The 18,138-nt window shown below is 40.1% G+C and overlaps 1 protein-coding gene across 5 annotated transcripts in view; it reads right to left on the bottom strand.

Moving 5' to 3' along the window:
• LARGE1 (LARGE xylosyl- and glucuronyltransferase 1) overlaps window positions 1-18,138 on the bottom strand; it is a 293,776-nt gene that overhangs the window by 64,510 nt on the left and 211,128 nt on the right. For all 5 annotated transcript variants that reach the window (XR_011141149.1, XR_011141148.1, XM_068943748.1 and 2 more), the window contains one exon: window positions 6,345-6,449. Coding sequence is in view for 3 of the 5 variants with exons in the window: in XM_068943748.1 (XP_068799849.1) it covers window positions 6,345-6,449 (105 nt within the window). In the remaining 2 variants the exon portion in view is untranslated. The remainder of the gene's footprint in view (window positions 1-6,344; window positions 6,450-18,138) is intronic.

Raw genomic sequence — 18,138 nt, 5'->3', positions numbered from 1 at the left:
TCCTAAGCTGTATTATCAACCGTGTACACAAGGGAAGTGACTACTTCCACTATGCAGCACTTGTAAAGACCACATCTGTAGCACTGTTTTGGATTCCTCAGTCAAAGAAAGATATCGACATGCCGGAGTGAATCCAGCAGAAAGCCAGAAAAATGGTCAGGGGGCTGAAGCATATGATGTATGAGGAGAGGCTGAGAGAAATGGGTTTGTTTAGCCTGCAGAAGAGAAGGCTAACGGGAGATCTTATTGCTATCGGCAACTAATTAATGGTAACTGACATAAGTTGCAGCAAGGAAATTTCTGATTATGTTGTAGGAGAAACATTTTGATTTTCAACTTTTTCAGACATGACAGTAGTCAAGTACTGCAGCAGGCTGCCTTGAGAGGTTGTGGAATTTGCATCCTTGGAGTCCTCACCCGGACAAGGCCCTGAGCAACCTTAGCTGGCTTTCAGTAGGAGGAGGACGAGATGACCTCTGGTGATCCTTTCTGTTATAAATTACTCTACGATTCTATGATCCTAATCAGGAAAACTTCTCTTTTCACCACCTCTGCAAAGGACTTGAGAACAAGAACATAGAAACTATCTGTATAGTCTCTTGCAGTACTCCTGTCCTCACCCGAGTTCAGCTGTTGGCAGGCAGGTGGAGGAGGGAGGGCTAAGGAGCCCTCTTTAATTGTAGGAACAATTAAAGTCAGGAAGTGGCTGAACATAGAGAAAGAAGAAGGACAATGGGGAAAGCAAAGAAGTGAGCTGCTTCTTCTGAGATCTTAGTGGCCACTCATTTTTGTAGATTCCTCTTTCTCAGAACATTTCCAACTCAAGCAGTGTAAAGAAAGTTTCTTGATTTCCCCACATCCTGAAGATTTTTTTTTAAAGGGTAAAGTTCTATCCTGGACCTAGTGGGTCCAGTTCACTACAACGGCTAAAGCACGGTAGTTTCTGTAGCCAATGGCACCTAAGAGACTGATGTGACTATGATCGCATTCAATTATTATTGGTCGGCGTGTTCTTAGAGGGGACAACTTCGACCCGGGCTGTAGAAAGATATCTTAATTACTCTGTTGCTTTCTGTGCCAGGCACCTGGCTAGTCCTTAGAGCCCAAAAATGGAGTCCAACTGTGACCTTTCTTTCTTTGCTTTGGGATCATGGCTAAAATATCTGTTTCCAGATCTACAAAAAAGAACTGTATTTACTTAATTGCCTTTATAGAGCATAGTTAGAAGTTGGAAAGTGAACTTGCACTTCAAAAGAAAAAGTAATAGTTTTATGATTACTATGCATTTGCCTGGGTAGAAAGACGTTTTGCAGAAAAAGAGCTAGGGATCTTGGAGAACAGCAAATTGAACATGAGCCTGCCGTGTGCCCTTGTGGCAAAGGCCAATCGCATATAACATATAATAGAGGTTTTTATTCTCGGTTTAGGCACCTGGATGTCTCTACTAAGCTTTTATGTGCAAGTCTTTTGTCTAAATTTAATCTACTAATGATGGCCCCTCTACAAAAGAGAGAGGGCATTTCAGAGTGCTAGACAACATAATTACTCATCAAGCTATGTATATTCACATAAAGAATTGTCTCTATCAAGCTAAGAATACCACACTTCAGAATGATTCTTTAAATCATTAGACTGCAATAGTAAATATATATCCTATTTAGGTACATTACACAAAAATCTACATTATGAACTCAGGTCAAATCACTAAAAAAAAAAAAAACCTTGGACAATTCCGTCAACTCAAATGAATTACTTTTTATTTACCCCAGTACAATGGAAACTAGAATTTGATATGGACTGTCTGAATGCCATTGTCTCCTCATTGCAGGTTTCACAGAATTTGAAAGTTGTCGGTGTAAATAAAGTCAGGTGTTATTTTAAAAAAATGCATTTATTGCAGGGCCTGATAGATTCAATTGCCAAGGAGCAGAGGACGTATCTTAGAGAATGCAATGAACAGAGGACTAATTCCGCCACAGCAATCCCATTATTATGTGGATAGGCCTCTCAACCTGGAGGTACCATTTTCAAAATCAAATACATATTGACCTGCATTTCAGAAATGTCAAGTGTGCTGTAAACAAGTTCTTGGTACAACACATGCTTTAGGTAGTGAATGAAAAAGGCTGAAAAGGAAGCTATTCTTGTGAGTCGTCAGCTTTTAGATAGGTTATTTTTAAGTAAGTGCAAACTAAAGAGTACAGCCAACAAAAATAGGGCGGTGGTCATCAAAAGCAGAATTACCATTTCAGCTTCCAGACATTGACACAAACAGACTAAGCTTTCTCGTTGAGCCTGAAAACACCAATGTGTGGGCACTTCCTAAATTACTGCAGTTTTGTGCAGTATAAAGCACATGTACATAAGTACGCTTTGCACTGATATTCACAATATTTGCTGAGTGAGCTCATAGTCACTTACAGAAATAACCATCTGATTCAAAAATCTGAACAACTAGTAGAGCATGAATCTGAGTAGGTGAAGAGAGTATTATTTTTTGCCTTGATAGTGGTGTTAGATCTCATTTTTCTTCTGGATTTTTTTTTAATCATTAAAATGTGTTTTGCATCTGTTCTCAAAGGCTCCTGTACTTACAACCAAATGTAATGACAGCAATTCCTGAATGACTGGTACCAAAAGTGACTAATGTTTTATGTATTGGGAGGTAGGAGTATTGCAATGGCTTTTAGAGAGGGCCTGGTTAAATTGAGTGACATTCTCCCGTGTCAGGGCCTGATGCTGGATATTTAATGGTTCAAAAACCCATGAGTTCCCTGACTTTTTCATTCATTAAGACAATTCTGAAAACTCTCCTCTCTCAAACAACAATATATTCCTTTCTCTAGACCATGGAGAAAAGTGCTAGCTGTAGTCAGCATCTATGGAATATGACTTGCAAATTATATACAGATGGCTCTCATAGAATTCTGAGCCTTCCAGGGGAAAAAAAGGCATTTTGATAATACATCTGCACAGAATTAGGCAATAGTATCTATTCAAAGCATTAATTGTGAGGCTTGCTGAAAAACAGAAATGTCTACTTAAAAGTGTTCAGCACTTCTTAACATCAGATCCAATATCACAGTGTCCAGTTCAGTGAAATCTTGCTCTGAAAACACACATGCCTATCTGGTTATATCAATAGTGGATGGAGGTGTACAGAGCACAGAAAAAGGCAGTTGTCACTTTTCTGGATCAGGACCACAGACAGCTCCATGGGAACCTCCCCCCCAACCTATTTTGCCTTTCTCTACATCATCTACTTTCTGTCTTGAAGATGCACAGTATCATCATGAAGAAGCACCAGATATGATCTCACCTAATTTCATATAAACAATCTGCCCTACTGCTGTCTTTATTATTTATAATTGTTAAATAGCATGCAAAAATGACACAACATATGCTTCCCACTTCCAATTCATCCTTCATTGGCGCGATTTCAGTCAAACAATAAAGAAAAGAGGATTCATTCCATCATTCTTCCAGTTGTTATAAACATTGAATAAACAATGCAAGATGCACACGTAGCCTGGTAAGAGCTAACAATTCCCTTCTGTTCTCAGTCCACAAATTGATAATGTGACATCTCTCAATGTGGGAGTATGAGCCTTCAGCTCAAGCTGTTGAGACTTCAGCTAAGAGTATAGCTAAGGGTCTAGCTAAGAACATTTTACACAAGATGAAATTATCACTGAACTGACTTTGAGTTTGCTCTGCTTTTGCTAAGATTATATTAGCATGGACTCAAGTGTGACTTGGATTATCTGCCTGTGCAAATGAGCAAGAGAGATAAAAACCAACCAAACAAAACACTTTCCTTCCACATCTGCATCGGCTGCCTGGAGATTTGGTCTGGCACACAGGAACAGGAGGACTTACTAGGTTTAAAGAATCAGTGGAGAAGAAACAAACACATCTTTGGCTTTAATGTATCTGCTTTCTGGGACTCCCCCAACCTACATGCCGTCCAGCTTGGCTGAGACAAAAGGAAGAGGTGAATGATAAATTATTTGCTTTAGAAATAAGGGGAAAGCAGTGGAAGGTAATGGACGAATTTTGACTCAGAGGAGTGCTTCTGTATCAAATCTTCCAGGGCTGGACCTGGCTGAAGAGACCCACATAAAAATCTCTTTTCTTAAGAATACAGCTTAAGACACTCTGCTAGGATCACAGTCTCTCATACCTTCCTTCTGATTTGTCTTTACTGAGCTCATTACAGTTGCAGGGTTTTGGGGGCTCTTTTACTGTTTCTCATTACTATTTTAAACACCTGAAGCTCTGAGTTTTCCCTTTCCTGGCCCAGCTCTGGTCATGAATTTTGCATGAATTTTGCTTAGAGTTATCATCTTTCTTTGGCCCCCTCCTTTAGCTTTCTGAATCCTCCTTGGCCACAGTGTTGTCTTCAGTGCCAGCTGAATACATCAAAAAAATCCCAGTTTCTTTTGCTATTTCTTCTTCCTTGAGAGATTTTTACCTCCAATCTCTGCTAGATTACTGAGACAAACAACGAATTCAAATAAAAAAAATTACAGCGAATTATGCTGATTCTGTCAATAACTTATCAGTTGCTACCTCTCAGAGCTTGCAGTGTTTTACTCAGTGGCCCTTTGTTGCATGCATGAAAAAATTTCATTCCATTTGTTATAATCACCTATGCAATCCTCCGTTCATTATCTAGCTTTTGGTTTTCTCTCTATGTCTCTTTGGAAAAAAAAATAGTTTTCATAACTGCATGTGAGTTGTCTGAAGAAAGAAATTGTAAACAGACTAAAATCACGGGCAAGATTATTCATGGATGGGTAGCTATGTATTTGCACTCATCACAAATTAACACATACAATAAATGTGAAGGACTACTGATAACCAATTAGTTTTGCTTCTAGTGGAAGAGTTTTGTGATACACTGACATTTGGTACTCTTAAAAACACTTTAGATCAGTAAGTTACGACAACATAAATTAAAGCTTTACAGCATTATCATTTACATAACTGTAATTTTACATACCATACATTTCTGAGATGTTATGTAGTTGTGCCACATTTCTTTCTATCAGCATTAAAATGGCAGAAAGGAAAACATAAAAATTCAACAGAAGGTAACTATAAAAGGCAGTCATCTTTCAGAAGAACAAAAGATACTGCTTCATGCTGTAACACTGAACAGAACTGACGTTGACAAGTTTTGATTATGTATAACATGAGCTTTCAGGTATCATGGCAAACCCATGAAACTTAGCTCTGTCTCATGTATTTGAGGGGTGGTGGCAGTCCAAGCCTTAATAATACGGACTTCTACTCTGGTGAGTAGAGAACCAGGAAATAAAGCTCATTTGTCATTATCTTACATCCATACCTATCTGAGTTCTTTTAGGTTATTCTCTTGAACATTTCCAGAGAACAGAGATGTTTTGCAAAGGCTGAAATTCAAATTCACAAAAGCTGGCATGATTCCCCCCAATATACAAAGAAATATAGAAATACGGATGACCCAGCTACAACTGTGTGCAATCCTTTTTCTAGTTAATCCGTTTAATTCAATCCTGCATATTCCTGCTCGGCAAAACTACTATTATGGTGAATCATTTTCTGATAGTGCAGGGTTATTTAAATAGACTCATCTTTTCTAAATGGAGCCTTCACCATCTGTTCTGCCCTTTTATTACAAACAGAGAGGGAACCTAACTCACTGCACCAGCGCATAAAACCTAGCACTGAAATGATTTAGATGTATGTGTGTGTTCTTTAGCACCTGGTATGTTTTCTCATATACCAAACACAAATCAGTGGGAAGACCTGTCTCTCATAACCTAATAAATTATCTGATCTAGTGCTTTTATTCCTTTCTCATGGTAGCAGAAATTGATGGCCAGTGGTTTGCATTTTATTAGGACAATTATGACCCTGTTGCTGTCCTGCAGGAGTTATATCTTTACTAGGCTGACATTTTGTGATACTATTTACCTCTCTGCAGAAAATGAGCCTTAATTCCTATTCTTTCCCTCTTGCTGGGCCTACATACGCTTCAGGTGCTCATCATAGAGAGAAATCTTTATGTAAGAGATGTGCTATGGATGTGTCAGACGGCTGAAAAGCTCTGTCCTTCCCCAAAGGATTTCTTATAATCTCTCTTAAGACCATTTAGAGAAGGAATATGTTCCCCACAGAACAGCATAAGAGCAGAAACTCCAAAATGCATCACACGCATCATTTTTACTACTCTAAGCTGCAAATTTTGAGGTAGGTTGGGAAGGAGGGTTAGAGGTACTGTATTTCATACTCTATACCAGGAGACAAATTCCAGCTTCAATGCAAATATTAATTCAAAGAAAACCTTCAGGGCTTACCTGTATTGTAGCCCCTCCCAAGTGCCGGCCAGGGTCGATGATTCTTCCAAAGGTTGCCCAGATACCAGTCACTTTGGTTCTCCACCAAGCCAAGAACCTGCTGCCCTGGAAATGAGCAAATTGCAAACACATCATTAAAAAAAAAAGCAGCCAATCAATAGTAAACACAAAATCTGGAGTGGGACAGTCAGTGGAAACAGAAGACAGCAGTTCTGAGGCTGCCTTCCTTTCATGCATTAGGAAGATGCCTACTTATGCAACAGAAAACAATCCTGGCACAGCGCGCTCAGCACAGCTCATTTCTTTCCTTCTCCCCCGGCTAGTCTGAGTAATTAAACACTGTGGGAACCTTTGCCATGCTGACAAAGATATATCACCCAGACAAATCCGAATGCTGCTTGATTTTGGAATACAATGACGAAGAATACTCCTGGTGAGAAATAAGTGTTGGTAAAATGATCATCTAATATGAAGATCTGCTTATACTCTGATAGAGATAATATAATTGAAGAACAAAGTTTAATATAATAAATTATTCTCTTCCCATGCTCCTCCAACTGGTTTCAGGGTTTTTTTCTCAGTCACAAAGGAAATGCCTTTTGCTTTAGAAAATACTGGATTCTAAGGGCTTACCTACATAAGAAAGTTGCACTGTTTTAATTCAAAAGAGTAATTTAAAACTCATTTAGGTAATGCCTGTGTGAAATTATGATTTCAGCTTTAGATGGGCTTATTTTGGTTTAGCTTACATTGATTAGCAGCTGGTTTCAGCTAGAGTAAAACGTGTTTTAAATCAAATGTGTCTAGAAGGTTTGCACTGCTTAAAAATCAACCGAAAAGTGAATGTTTGTATAGATAAGGACTTAATTATCTATCCTGAGATGTGCTGTATAAAATGTAAATAAGAAAAGTGATTGAAATGGTGCTCTTGTGAAGGAGGGAAAGAAAAAACTTGCATTTGGATCGAAACAAACGAAGGAAAGGGAATGGTGTTTTGACAGAGGCAGTGGTGTTTTGACAGAGGGACCCACTCAGAAAGGGCAGTATGACTGGGATTGGAAATTGTTTTACGATCTTTCTAGAAAGCAGTTAAATATCATGCTCTGCAAGAATATTTCCAAATCTTAGCTATGCTAGTAAAACTGGGGATAGGGCCACAGCAGTGCACGGAAAGTATTAAATTATCATTCTGTGCTGCATATGTAGGACCACATCTGCATCACCCAAATTTGGTACGGTCAAAGACAGACTGCGCTGCGAAGCAGGACATAAAGACAGAAGTGATTCATTTAACTTCATAAACAGTTAGCAAAAAGTTAGGATGGGTTAGGTGACCACGACAGTCTCTTGTGCTCTTTAACTCGGTAGAACATTAGTAATCCTTATGCAGAATTCAGTTGCAAAGAGTGTAAGGGGTAAGGAGGAGTGAGTTGCCAATGCATTTAACAAATATAGCAGAACTGCACATTACAAAGGCATTCAAGGAGTGAATGAAAATCAATCTAGAAATGACTTCGAAAGATTACCAAGTGCACTCCATACCATTGTTCAGGATCGACCTACTCCATTCCAGTTACAACATGCCGGTCCTCACCAGCCCTCATTTCCTAGTGACGTCTCTCCTTTTGCATTATATATTATATATTTCCTTTTCCAAATTATACTCCTTCATCAGTTGTTTAAAAAGGTGAGAAATCTAGGTGAGAGGGGAAAGGATCATACAAAAGCCCACCATGCATTTATCACTCCACTGGTACTACTCAAAACTGATAATATTAGGAGAGCACAGTGCCTAAGCAAATGAGAGGAATTCAAGTTAGAGGCAGATGCATTCTAAGCAATTGCTGAAAGGAAGGTCTGCTCCTTCTCCAAACAAACAAACTGTAGGATTTCTCAACCTGTGAGACACATAGAACACGCTGGACAGCAAATGAGGCCCCATGGGCCATATATTGTGAGGAAATGTGAAAGGGATCTCGACTGACTGAAACAAGTCGTAGTCAAGGGGCACAGATTTAAACTAACACTTGTTGATTCTGTGCTTAGAAGGCTGACTGCTCTTTATAAACCACTCCCTTACAGGTGAGGTAGAATAAATCAAAATAAGAAACTACCAGGGCTAATAAAGAGTGATTAAAAACAGTAAAAAATGTAGGTGCAGCTGAGCTGGCATGGACTGGCACAGCTGGTAGGAAGGGAGTGACCCTGCCCATACTCTAACAGCACATTTCACAACTCAGCAGTCAGCAGATGCTTTTGAGGATAGTATTGCTAACATCAAAAGAAATGTTAGAATTCCATTTGCAAGAAGCAGATACTGAACTTCCTTACCATGGAGCATCAATCTGCTTTCATTATTTCAGCCCCACGTGTTGCCAAACAAGTCACAGAGTTCAGCCTTCAAACTGACGAATAACAAAAAATGAATAAACCTTGCTGCTTGTTAATGGCTTTGCTTTCCCACATACTAGTTCAAAACCTCGGTTCTGAAAATATACCCCTGAAATACTTCTTTCTCCGTTAGTATTTCTCATGCCAATATAGACTGAGAGGCTTAGGAAATTATATTTCCATATACTTCTTGTAGTTGTACCATTTCCTTCTCCTTTTCCACTGGATTTTTAAAGGCTCCAGAACAAATCCTTCCCTCAACAGTATTCCTGGGGGTTTGATAACGGGACATAGATGAAGGCAGCAATTAACATGTAAGCTTTAGGGTTTAGATACATGGTTAAGATAGTGTGACTTAGTATCAACTGAGCTGGACTAACTGCCTGTACCTACCCTTTTGGCTTGTCACAAAGTAGAATGTGTTAGCTAACTCATTTCAGTTTGCTTTTGGAGCCTCCTGGGAATGCACGCATGTTCAGGTACTGTCCTAGGCTAATGTATCACATACCTTGTTAGCTGTTGGAACTCTTACTGTTGTTAACTCCTAAATCCGATTAGGCAGATGAAATGACTTGTCTCCCAAGCCATCTTGGAGAAAGTTATGAAGATACATTTAGTACCTTCACTAGTTATACTTCAGTTTTCTCTAGCCTGGGATGGTGTTGCTGGCTCTTCCAAAGAAGAATAGCCTTTATGTTATCTCTATGATCTCAACTGAGGGCAGAACTGATCAGAAAAACAGAACTGTAGCTGCATAGCAAATTTTGATGGTTCAAAAACATGTTTCCATTCTGAATCAGGATAAAAAACTCAAAATCAGAAATATTTTCTGGAAAAGAGGTCCCAAGATATTTTGATTTGCAACCATCAAAATAATCACATCTAAATGCTTTATTTTAACAATGTACAATACCTCATTTCAATAGTATTGAATAACATGATATGTAATATAGATGTATAATATATAACTTATATGCTATATTATTTTATGTATATAAAAGTTCCAAAAAATCCTCAAATCATAAAATTTTGCCATTCTAATTTTGAACAACTACATATGTTTCCATCAAAACTTTCAAAATATTTCCATCAAAATATTTTGATATTGATGATCAATCATTTTGAGTGAGAAAATTTATCTAATGTATTTGAGTATTAGCAGCCATTTCATTTAGTTAGTTACTTTCAGCTGCATTAGAAAGTCATAGAAACAAGGTACTGGCCAAAGAAACAAGGTACTGGCCAAAGCAATGCGTGGTGTGAGCAGGGACAGTGAAAACTCTCCCTGTCCACAGTTCTCTGACTTCTGCCCTGACCTGTCCTTCTGCCATTCTTCCTGTCTTCCCCACGAGGCATAGGCAGTTCTGCTGAAACTCTGCTCTATCAGCTTTTGATAAACTTAGTCTCCTAAGCAAAGGTTACAGGGCTGTTGGGCCTGCCTTTGCAATGTGAATGAAACTTCCTAGCTGGTATTTCACCAGTGTCGTTTCACCTCTGATCGCATAGGAATCTGAATTCAGACTTCCTCAAGGTGAAAGACTAGAGTGTTGATCTTCCCTGCCACCAGGCCTTTGTAAAAGGCAAGGATGGAAGAGTTATTCTTTCAGCAAATGAGAGCGCCGTGGCTACCATAATGAATTCGAATTGTTCAGTATTCTGAACTGCCTGCTTCTTCCTTTTAAGAGTTATTACCATAAAATACTATGACTAACAGCAAGAGCGTTTTCATTGTTTTCTGCTCTGGCCTTGCAGTTATAATTAAGTGCACTTTTCTCAGTCTTTGTTACTCCAGGCACAAGCTGGCTTATGAAAATGAGCTGTCTTTCTTACTTATACATATATCACCACTAACAGCCAGACAACAGAAAACATAACTATGATTCTGGCGTGACCATGGTGAAAAATTATTAAGTAGGCAGAATTACAGCTGGATTGTCCGGATCCAGGCTGTATTCCATCTGGCTGCGGGACGAGACTTCCTCTAGAAGGCAGCTACACATCTATAGTATTTTGCTCAGTACAGCTCTCTAACAGCTTGCACGATGAGAGGTGCTTCTCTCCTTGCAAAAGCTTAGCTGCGGCTAGAAAGAGGTTTCCATGGAAAAACAGATACTTCTAAGCCTGACAATTCAATGCTTTCAATTCTGTTTTCACTTCATAGATTTTTGGTGGCTAACTGAGGGGAAAGGATGATCCTATAATTCAGGCATTGAAGGAGACCCGATATCTCCTCTCAGTTCCTAACTTTGATACTGATTTCTTGTATGATCTTGGACAAGTCATGTAACAGCCTCTTGCTCGATCCACCATTAAAAAAAATGGTGATAACAACAGCTTTTTACCCCTTCCCTATTTTCTGTGCTTCATATTGCGGAAAGGTTAGCACTTTCAAGTCTTAACTGTTTGTACCTAAAGTATAATAATGGCTGCACCTGGCTAGTCTAAAGCTCCATCTAGCACAGTATTGTGTCTCCCACAGCAGCAAGTAGCAGCTGTGTAATTAAGAGTATAATACCAGGGTAGCTGTACGGTGGCATTTCTCAGAGTGCTCTCCCACCTTCCAGCAACTTGTGGCACATGACTCACCTGAAGAAGTACCAGATTTTATTTCATTTGAATCTGGTATCTGTTAGTTTCATTTGATGTTTCAAATAAAAAAGATAATGAACAATCTTTTCCTATTCTGCCTTTTATACCAGCAGACCAGCAGAATCTGTAATGGTAAAATCAAGCTGGATTATCTTCTGCACAACTCATAGTTAAACTCTCTCATTAATGTACATTCCCATGTTCTTCCCACTCCTCTCCTTCTCCCTCATTCTTCCAATTTCTTTTACTTTATCCCTTGAATACCTGCATAAGGCACCATTCCTTTCTGAAATGATCATTATATATTTGAGGCCACATCCTCGTGGCACAAATCTGCATGATTTCAATGAAATCTGTCTACTAACGCTGAGTTACAGCAGCTGAATATCTGGCACTTCATGTTAGTCTTGCCTGAGTGATCGACCCTTCCTCTATGACCTTCCTGTCTCTGATCTTGTACAAGTTCATACAAAATAGGTGGTCTCTAAAATCTTTCTCTTCTTCTGCCATGATCTCATCCACCTCTTCCGATCACTGTGAAGTTCAAGCTTTTCTTCCTCACTATTGATGCCCTGTGCAATTCCTGCTCTGTCTGCATCAGTTTATGTTTCTCTCTACTCACAAACTCACTCCTGTGTTCTGCTTCTATGCCTTCTCTCATCCCTGGATTAGACTCTTTTCTCTTGCAGTAAATTCCCTGAGTCACCTCTGGAAACATGCTTCTAGCACAAAAATCTTTAGCACTTTCCTCTACAAAGTTTTTAGAAATGTTATCATAAATCCAGTGCAAAGAAATCTTGAAATTTTGTATGTGCCCTGTAGCACAAGCATGTGTATTCCTAGCAATATGGGATGGGATTTTCTCATATGCTGCACAGTGCAAGACACACTACGTTCAAGAGAATTGAAATGTTTTCCCCTACTGTGCATTTATTTTGCATATATACCCTATGTGCATATGTATGCACATGCATATTATATATGCATGTACTGTGTGTGTATACATGCATATACACATGTATACATGCATGTACATACATATGTGTATATAGTTAGGTATAGGAAAAGGCATTTTCTGTCATAAAGAGCTTGTCTTTTACATGTGGAAAAGTCAACAAAGTTTCAGGGGAATTTGCCTGACACACAGGTTTAACTTTGTTATTTGATATTCCATTCGCATCAAATATGCTGCTGCTTCCCAATGGCCTACCTCCGTGCCCTTCCTATTGGATTAATTTCTCATAAAGAGAAACTGCATGGAGAGTTATTAAAGAGCAACCTAAATGAGAAGGAGGTTGTACAGTAGCTCACTGAAGGTACTGCAGGACTGTCTCAAGAGAGGAAAGCATGGCCCCATGTGAGTGGCAGACTAGATAGCAGAGTGGTGCCAGGAGAAGTAGTTAATACATGATAAGAAAGGATGGATAGACAAGTGAAGTAGAAGTAGATGCAGTACTTAGCAGACAGGAAAAGAGAAGATGGGTCAGGATGAGTTAGTGAAGGAGGAAGCAATTAGTGAAAGGAATAAAAGAAGACAGGAACCACAGGAAGTTCCACCTAAACCTGAGAAAAAACTTCTTCACTGTGAGGGTGACAGAGCATCGGAACAGGTTGCCCAGAGAGGTAGTGGAGTCTCCTTCCCTGGAGATATTCAAGACCCGCCTGGATGTGATCCTGGGCAATATGCTCTAGGTGACCCTGCTTGAGCAGGGAGGTTGGACTAGATGATCTCCAGAGGTCCCTTCCAACCTAAATGATTCTGTGATTCTGTGAAGACACTGCCAATGTTGGAACAAGAATCTAAAAAATGGTATCAACTGCCTTCTGTAGGTACTGAGAGGTGCTGCTGTGGCCATGGCAAAAGAAGTAACAGCTGCTTGGGCTGGAGAAGAAGAATTCAGCAAGAATTTTGAAAGAAACGTGACAGGTATTCTGTAGGTGGTTTGAGGGAGGATTCAAAAGGCACAGTCAAAACACAGCCTAAGTTCAGGGGCCTGAGTAATAGAGCCAGCTTATGCTGAAAGCAGTTGGAGCTGACAGTGACACAGGAGGTGATCAAAAGCATGAACTATATAAAATTGGACTGAGAGAGACTGGGGTAAAGAGCTACATCTGTGATTCATCAGCATAAGGAACGATGAAAGATTGAAATTAATCAAAAGAGAATATATTGGGTTTCCCCTCATCTTTTCCTCTCCTCCAAGGAGCTTGTTAGAAAAGGAAGAGGACAGTGAGGAGTCAAGCAAAATACAGCAAAGCTAGCAAATTAATGTTTGCAACATTAATGTTTCCAACACTTTCATCTGCAGAATTTCGAGGAAATGGATTCTCAACAGCCAAGCACAAAAGAGTAAGAATGGAATAAACCTTTCACTTTGGAGCGAAAATTTCTAAGGTTTTGTGTGAGAATGGCAAGGCTTTCTGTGCCCATAACAACAGGCCTCATGTGCTATCTGCAACTTAAATCGAGTTCAAAGATGCTATGATTTGGACATGTGCAGAAGTTTTTGTTTGTATGCTACCTGGCAGGAAAGGATATGCTTGAAGCACCGTCAGGAAAACTGATCTAGCATGGAGTTTGGAGAAGAATGAGTCTGACTACAGAGGGACAAACAGCTATGACACTGTAAGCCAGACCAAAGGAGGTACCCATGCCAGCTTCAGGTGCTGCTGAGCCTATCCTTCCTCATCTCAGTTTTTATGTCATTGTTTATAGCACAATATGTCCCAGCAGTAGAACTGCCACCTAATTAACAGCTAAAGAAAACTTGACATGAACCCTTTCTCAAACCATAGGTATTCTGCTAACCAGGCTGGAGGAGGTCACTGAGATGTACTCGCTGTTCTGACTACTACACATCTCATTTTTTTATTCACATCAACGGCAGCTTAAAGATTGTGTGTCCTGAAACTGTTTTTCCCCCATTGTAGTCTCCCATTTAAATATTGATTTATGTAATATAAAACAAACACAGAAATGCTTACATATAAATGACAGCTTCTTTCTCTGAAGATAGCATCTCTGAAGATGAGGAATAACCCCATGCAGCAGGACAGGCTGGGGACTGACCTGCTGGAAAGCAGCTGTGCCAAGAAGGACCTGGGAGTGCTGGTGGACAACAAGTTAAGCATGAGCCAGCAGTGTGCCCTTGTGGCCAAGAAGGCCAATGGTGTCCTGGGGTGCATTAGGCAGAGTGCTGCCGGCAGGTTGAGGGAGGGGATCCTGCCCCTCTCCTCAGCCCTGGGGAGGCCTCACCTGGAGTACTGTGTCCAGTTCTGGGCTCCCCAGTACAACAGAGACATGGAGCTCCTGGAGAGAGTCCAGCGGAGGGCTACCAAGATGATGAGGGGACTGGAGCATCTCTCCTACGAGGAAAGGCTGAGAGAGCTGGGCCTGTTCAGCCTGCAGAAGAGGAGACGGGGGGCGGGGGGGATCTGGTCAATGTGTAGAAGTATCTGAAGGGAGCGTGTAAAGAAGATGGGGCCAGACTCTTCTCACTGGTGCCCAGTGACAGGACGAGAAGCAATGGGCACAAACTGAAACACAGGAAGTTCCGTCTGAACATCATGAGGAAAACCATTTTTTCCTGTGAGGGTGACAGAGCACTGCAACAGGTTGCCCAGAGAGGTTGTGGAGTCCCCATCCTTGGAGAGCTTCAGAAGCCATCTGGACGCGATCCTGGGCAATGGGCCCTAGGTGACCGTGCTTGAGCAGGGGGGTTGGACTAGACGATCTCCAGAGGTCCCTTCCAACCTCAACCATTCTGTGATTCTGTGAAAATGTCCTAACGAACAAAGTCAATTCCAATCCACTGGTTCCAGTATTCAGGCAAGGGTCTGAGAGAAAAGATATCTCTAAATGACTGCGCCAGTGCTTTGGGAATTTACAGGCTATTAAAACCATGGCATGAATTTATCCTATGCAGGAATATGTGATCACTGAACAAAAAAAGCTTTCTTTTTTTCTTGCTGCTAAAGTTAATGCAATAAAACTGTCTTGGATGAGTGTGTGAAGAGCATGAAAGAAACTTTTCATGCACCATGACTTTGTCTGTCATAACTTTATCAATTTTATAAAGGGGATAAGGTCCTGAGATGAACATATTGGTTGGCACAAATCCCACCTGTGAAACACATCTCAGTAACGGGCAGCTGAGCGGCTGGCTGCAATGCATAATCAGTAATCTAACTCTTATGCAATGCCTTTCATAAGTAGTGCCTTAAAAAGGAAATGACAGAAGTCTTTCCAATCCGAGAAACCGAGGCAGTCATGGAATGACTTTTTCAAGGTCACCCAGGAGATGAGCAATGATCTATGAAGAATTGCCAGGACTGTCCAGACTCACAACACTGCTCTAGATACTGAGAAATACTGTCCTTTTTAGTAGTGTAGTGCCTAAGCTGCTATTGCCACCCAATAATCATTTAGAAATTACCACTCTTCTTGTCTTCTGAGCAGCTCTCAGCTTATTTGGTCAGCTAACGGCTGAGTTTTTCTCACCACATCCCTGAAGGCTACATTCTGCTCTGCCACTGATTTACTTTGCGTAAGTCTCTTAGGATTCTGGGCACGTCTCTTAACATTCCTCCTAACATTCAGTCAGTTGCTTATTTCAGCTGTAGCAAGGTAAACCTTGAGTTGCCTCAGTTAACTGAACAAACTTAACTCAGATTCAGATCAGGGTAACAGAGATTAGCAGCTGGCTATTCGTCCCTCATTTTCTTTCTGTAAAATGAGGACAACTCACTACTGATCCATCGCTGCTTCACTGCACTTTATTAGGTTTCAGTAGTAAGTGTTTGAGGTTGTTAGAACAGCAAACTATTATTTATTAACAATGAATTAGAGACAGAAGGATAAGAGTTTTCTCATATTCCAGAAACTGCTGATGGAAATTGTGGACAGCTTTCTACCTCAAATCCTCTTAGGCTGTTATCGAATATAAACAGCAAGATAATAAACCCACTTCCTTTTTGCTTAGAAGGAACAAATCCTCCAAATTGATGGACACACCAAGAAGGTTTGTAAGCATTTCAGTAAGTATGTACAAGTACTTTTTCTAAGCATCAGAGAAGTCCCAGAACGTAGAAACCATTACAGGAAAAAACTCAAGACTAACAAAGTAAAAAAGGACTGTTTTTTTTGGTGTTAAGTTAAAAAAAAAAAAAGATAGGGCCTTATTTGCTAGAAAAGGGCTGCTGTCACATACTTACTGTGGAAAAGGTTGCCAAGTTAGTGTAAGTGGTGTTGAAATCCAATTATGTTGACATTATTTTTTCCCTTTTTTGGGTTCTGTTCTGTTAAAAAATAAACAGGCTCTGCATTTCCCTTTGGCTATGTGGCTTAACCAGGCAAATTATTCAAGATGAAAATTCAGAAGGAGTATTCTCTTCAGTAGACAGGAATTGCAGTAAGATGCTGCTACCTGCCTGGCACTTCTTGACAATGCTATTAATGGCACTTATTACACTGACAATCAGTTTGTTTATGTAGAGAGCTCACCTCATCCTGTTAATTATGGGCTGTGAGACAGGTTAGAGCTCACAATCACTACAGCTAAGAATGATTTATGCACTGGGAGTATCAGATGGTAACATGACACAGTAAACATTTGCTCATATCTAATGGCTAAGCACAATTAGTCCTATATTGGAAAATGCTGATAGAACTCTGATACCAAACAACAATTTGCTGTTTTGCATCTTGAGTCCATTGAACAAGAGATGCTTCTGCTTGATGCAACAAAGCAGTGGCTGTACAAAGCCACACAAGATGCCTCATGTTTTAGTGATGAGCACAAGAGGCTCAGGATCTGTTGCTCATTCTAATATTGAGTTGCTATGCAATCACAGAGGGGCCACCTCTTTGCTGAGCGTCAACCTCTCTAAGTAGGACATGATTCTGCAGTCAGGCTAAACAAAGGATGCGCATAGAAGTAGAAAGGAACAACTTGGAGAACAGAATGGAAAACTGTCCTGCCACAGGGTTGCACGTTATTTTGTCTGCAAGAGATGAGGCACTGCAAATACCTAATACACATGGAGAGAATCCCTCTTAAGTTTGAACATGACCATTCTTTCTCTATGTCATTCTCTTTCTTTTAACCTGCACCCTGGAGCCAAAGGGATTTGCAGGGCAAAGTGGTTGAGGGGTTTTCTTGCTGAAATTGTGTCCACTGATAAACTCAACTTGAAATTGTAAACATTATTGACTCAGTTTTCCTAGCATGTAATAACCCTGTCTGATACAAGAGAGTCAAGACTGACACAAAGATAAAATTATCTAGCTGCCACTTATACAGCACTTAGCGCTTCCAGGGTGAATAGCAGTATCTGTTTCGTGGATTGCTATTAAATATTACTTACTTACTGCTTACTGCCCTAGTTTTTAGGAAACACTTACTACATATACGACACACCTTGCTAGAATGACAATGAAGTGGTTAATATTCCTGACAGAGAATCAAGTATGTCTTGGAAGAAGGAATAAGTAAAAAAAAAAAAAAAACTTTAGTCTTTTGCAAATAAATCTTTGTGGACAGTTCTAGAGGTTTCAGGGTGTTTAACTGAAGTCCATCTCAGCTCTGACATTTCCCTTTCTTTGCTGTTTATTGGCTCAGCACTAAGTGATTCCTTTTGTTCTGAAGAACCTCAGAGCAAAGAGGAAGAAGGCTGTGTCAACTAAGTAAGGGGACAGAAATAAGTGTTACGAAAATCAGCTTAAGCTCCTTCCCTCTCTCTGTTGTTTAATTATTTAGTTAGTGCAGGTCTGGCTTTAACTGTGACAAAAAAAGATCAAAAATATGAGTTAAAC

The sequence above is a fragment of the Struthio camelus genome, chromosome 1 (genome assembly GCF_040807025.1).
Source record: "Struthio camelus isolate bStrCam1 chromosome 1, bStrCam1.hap1, whole genome shotgun sequence".
Lineage (NCBI taxonomy): Eukaryota > Metazoa > Chordata > Aves > Struthioniformes > Struthionidae > Struthio > Struthio camelus.
Note: the sequence above shows the minus strand (reverse complement) of the source record. Positions and strands in the feature narration are given on the sequence as shown.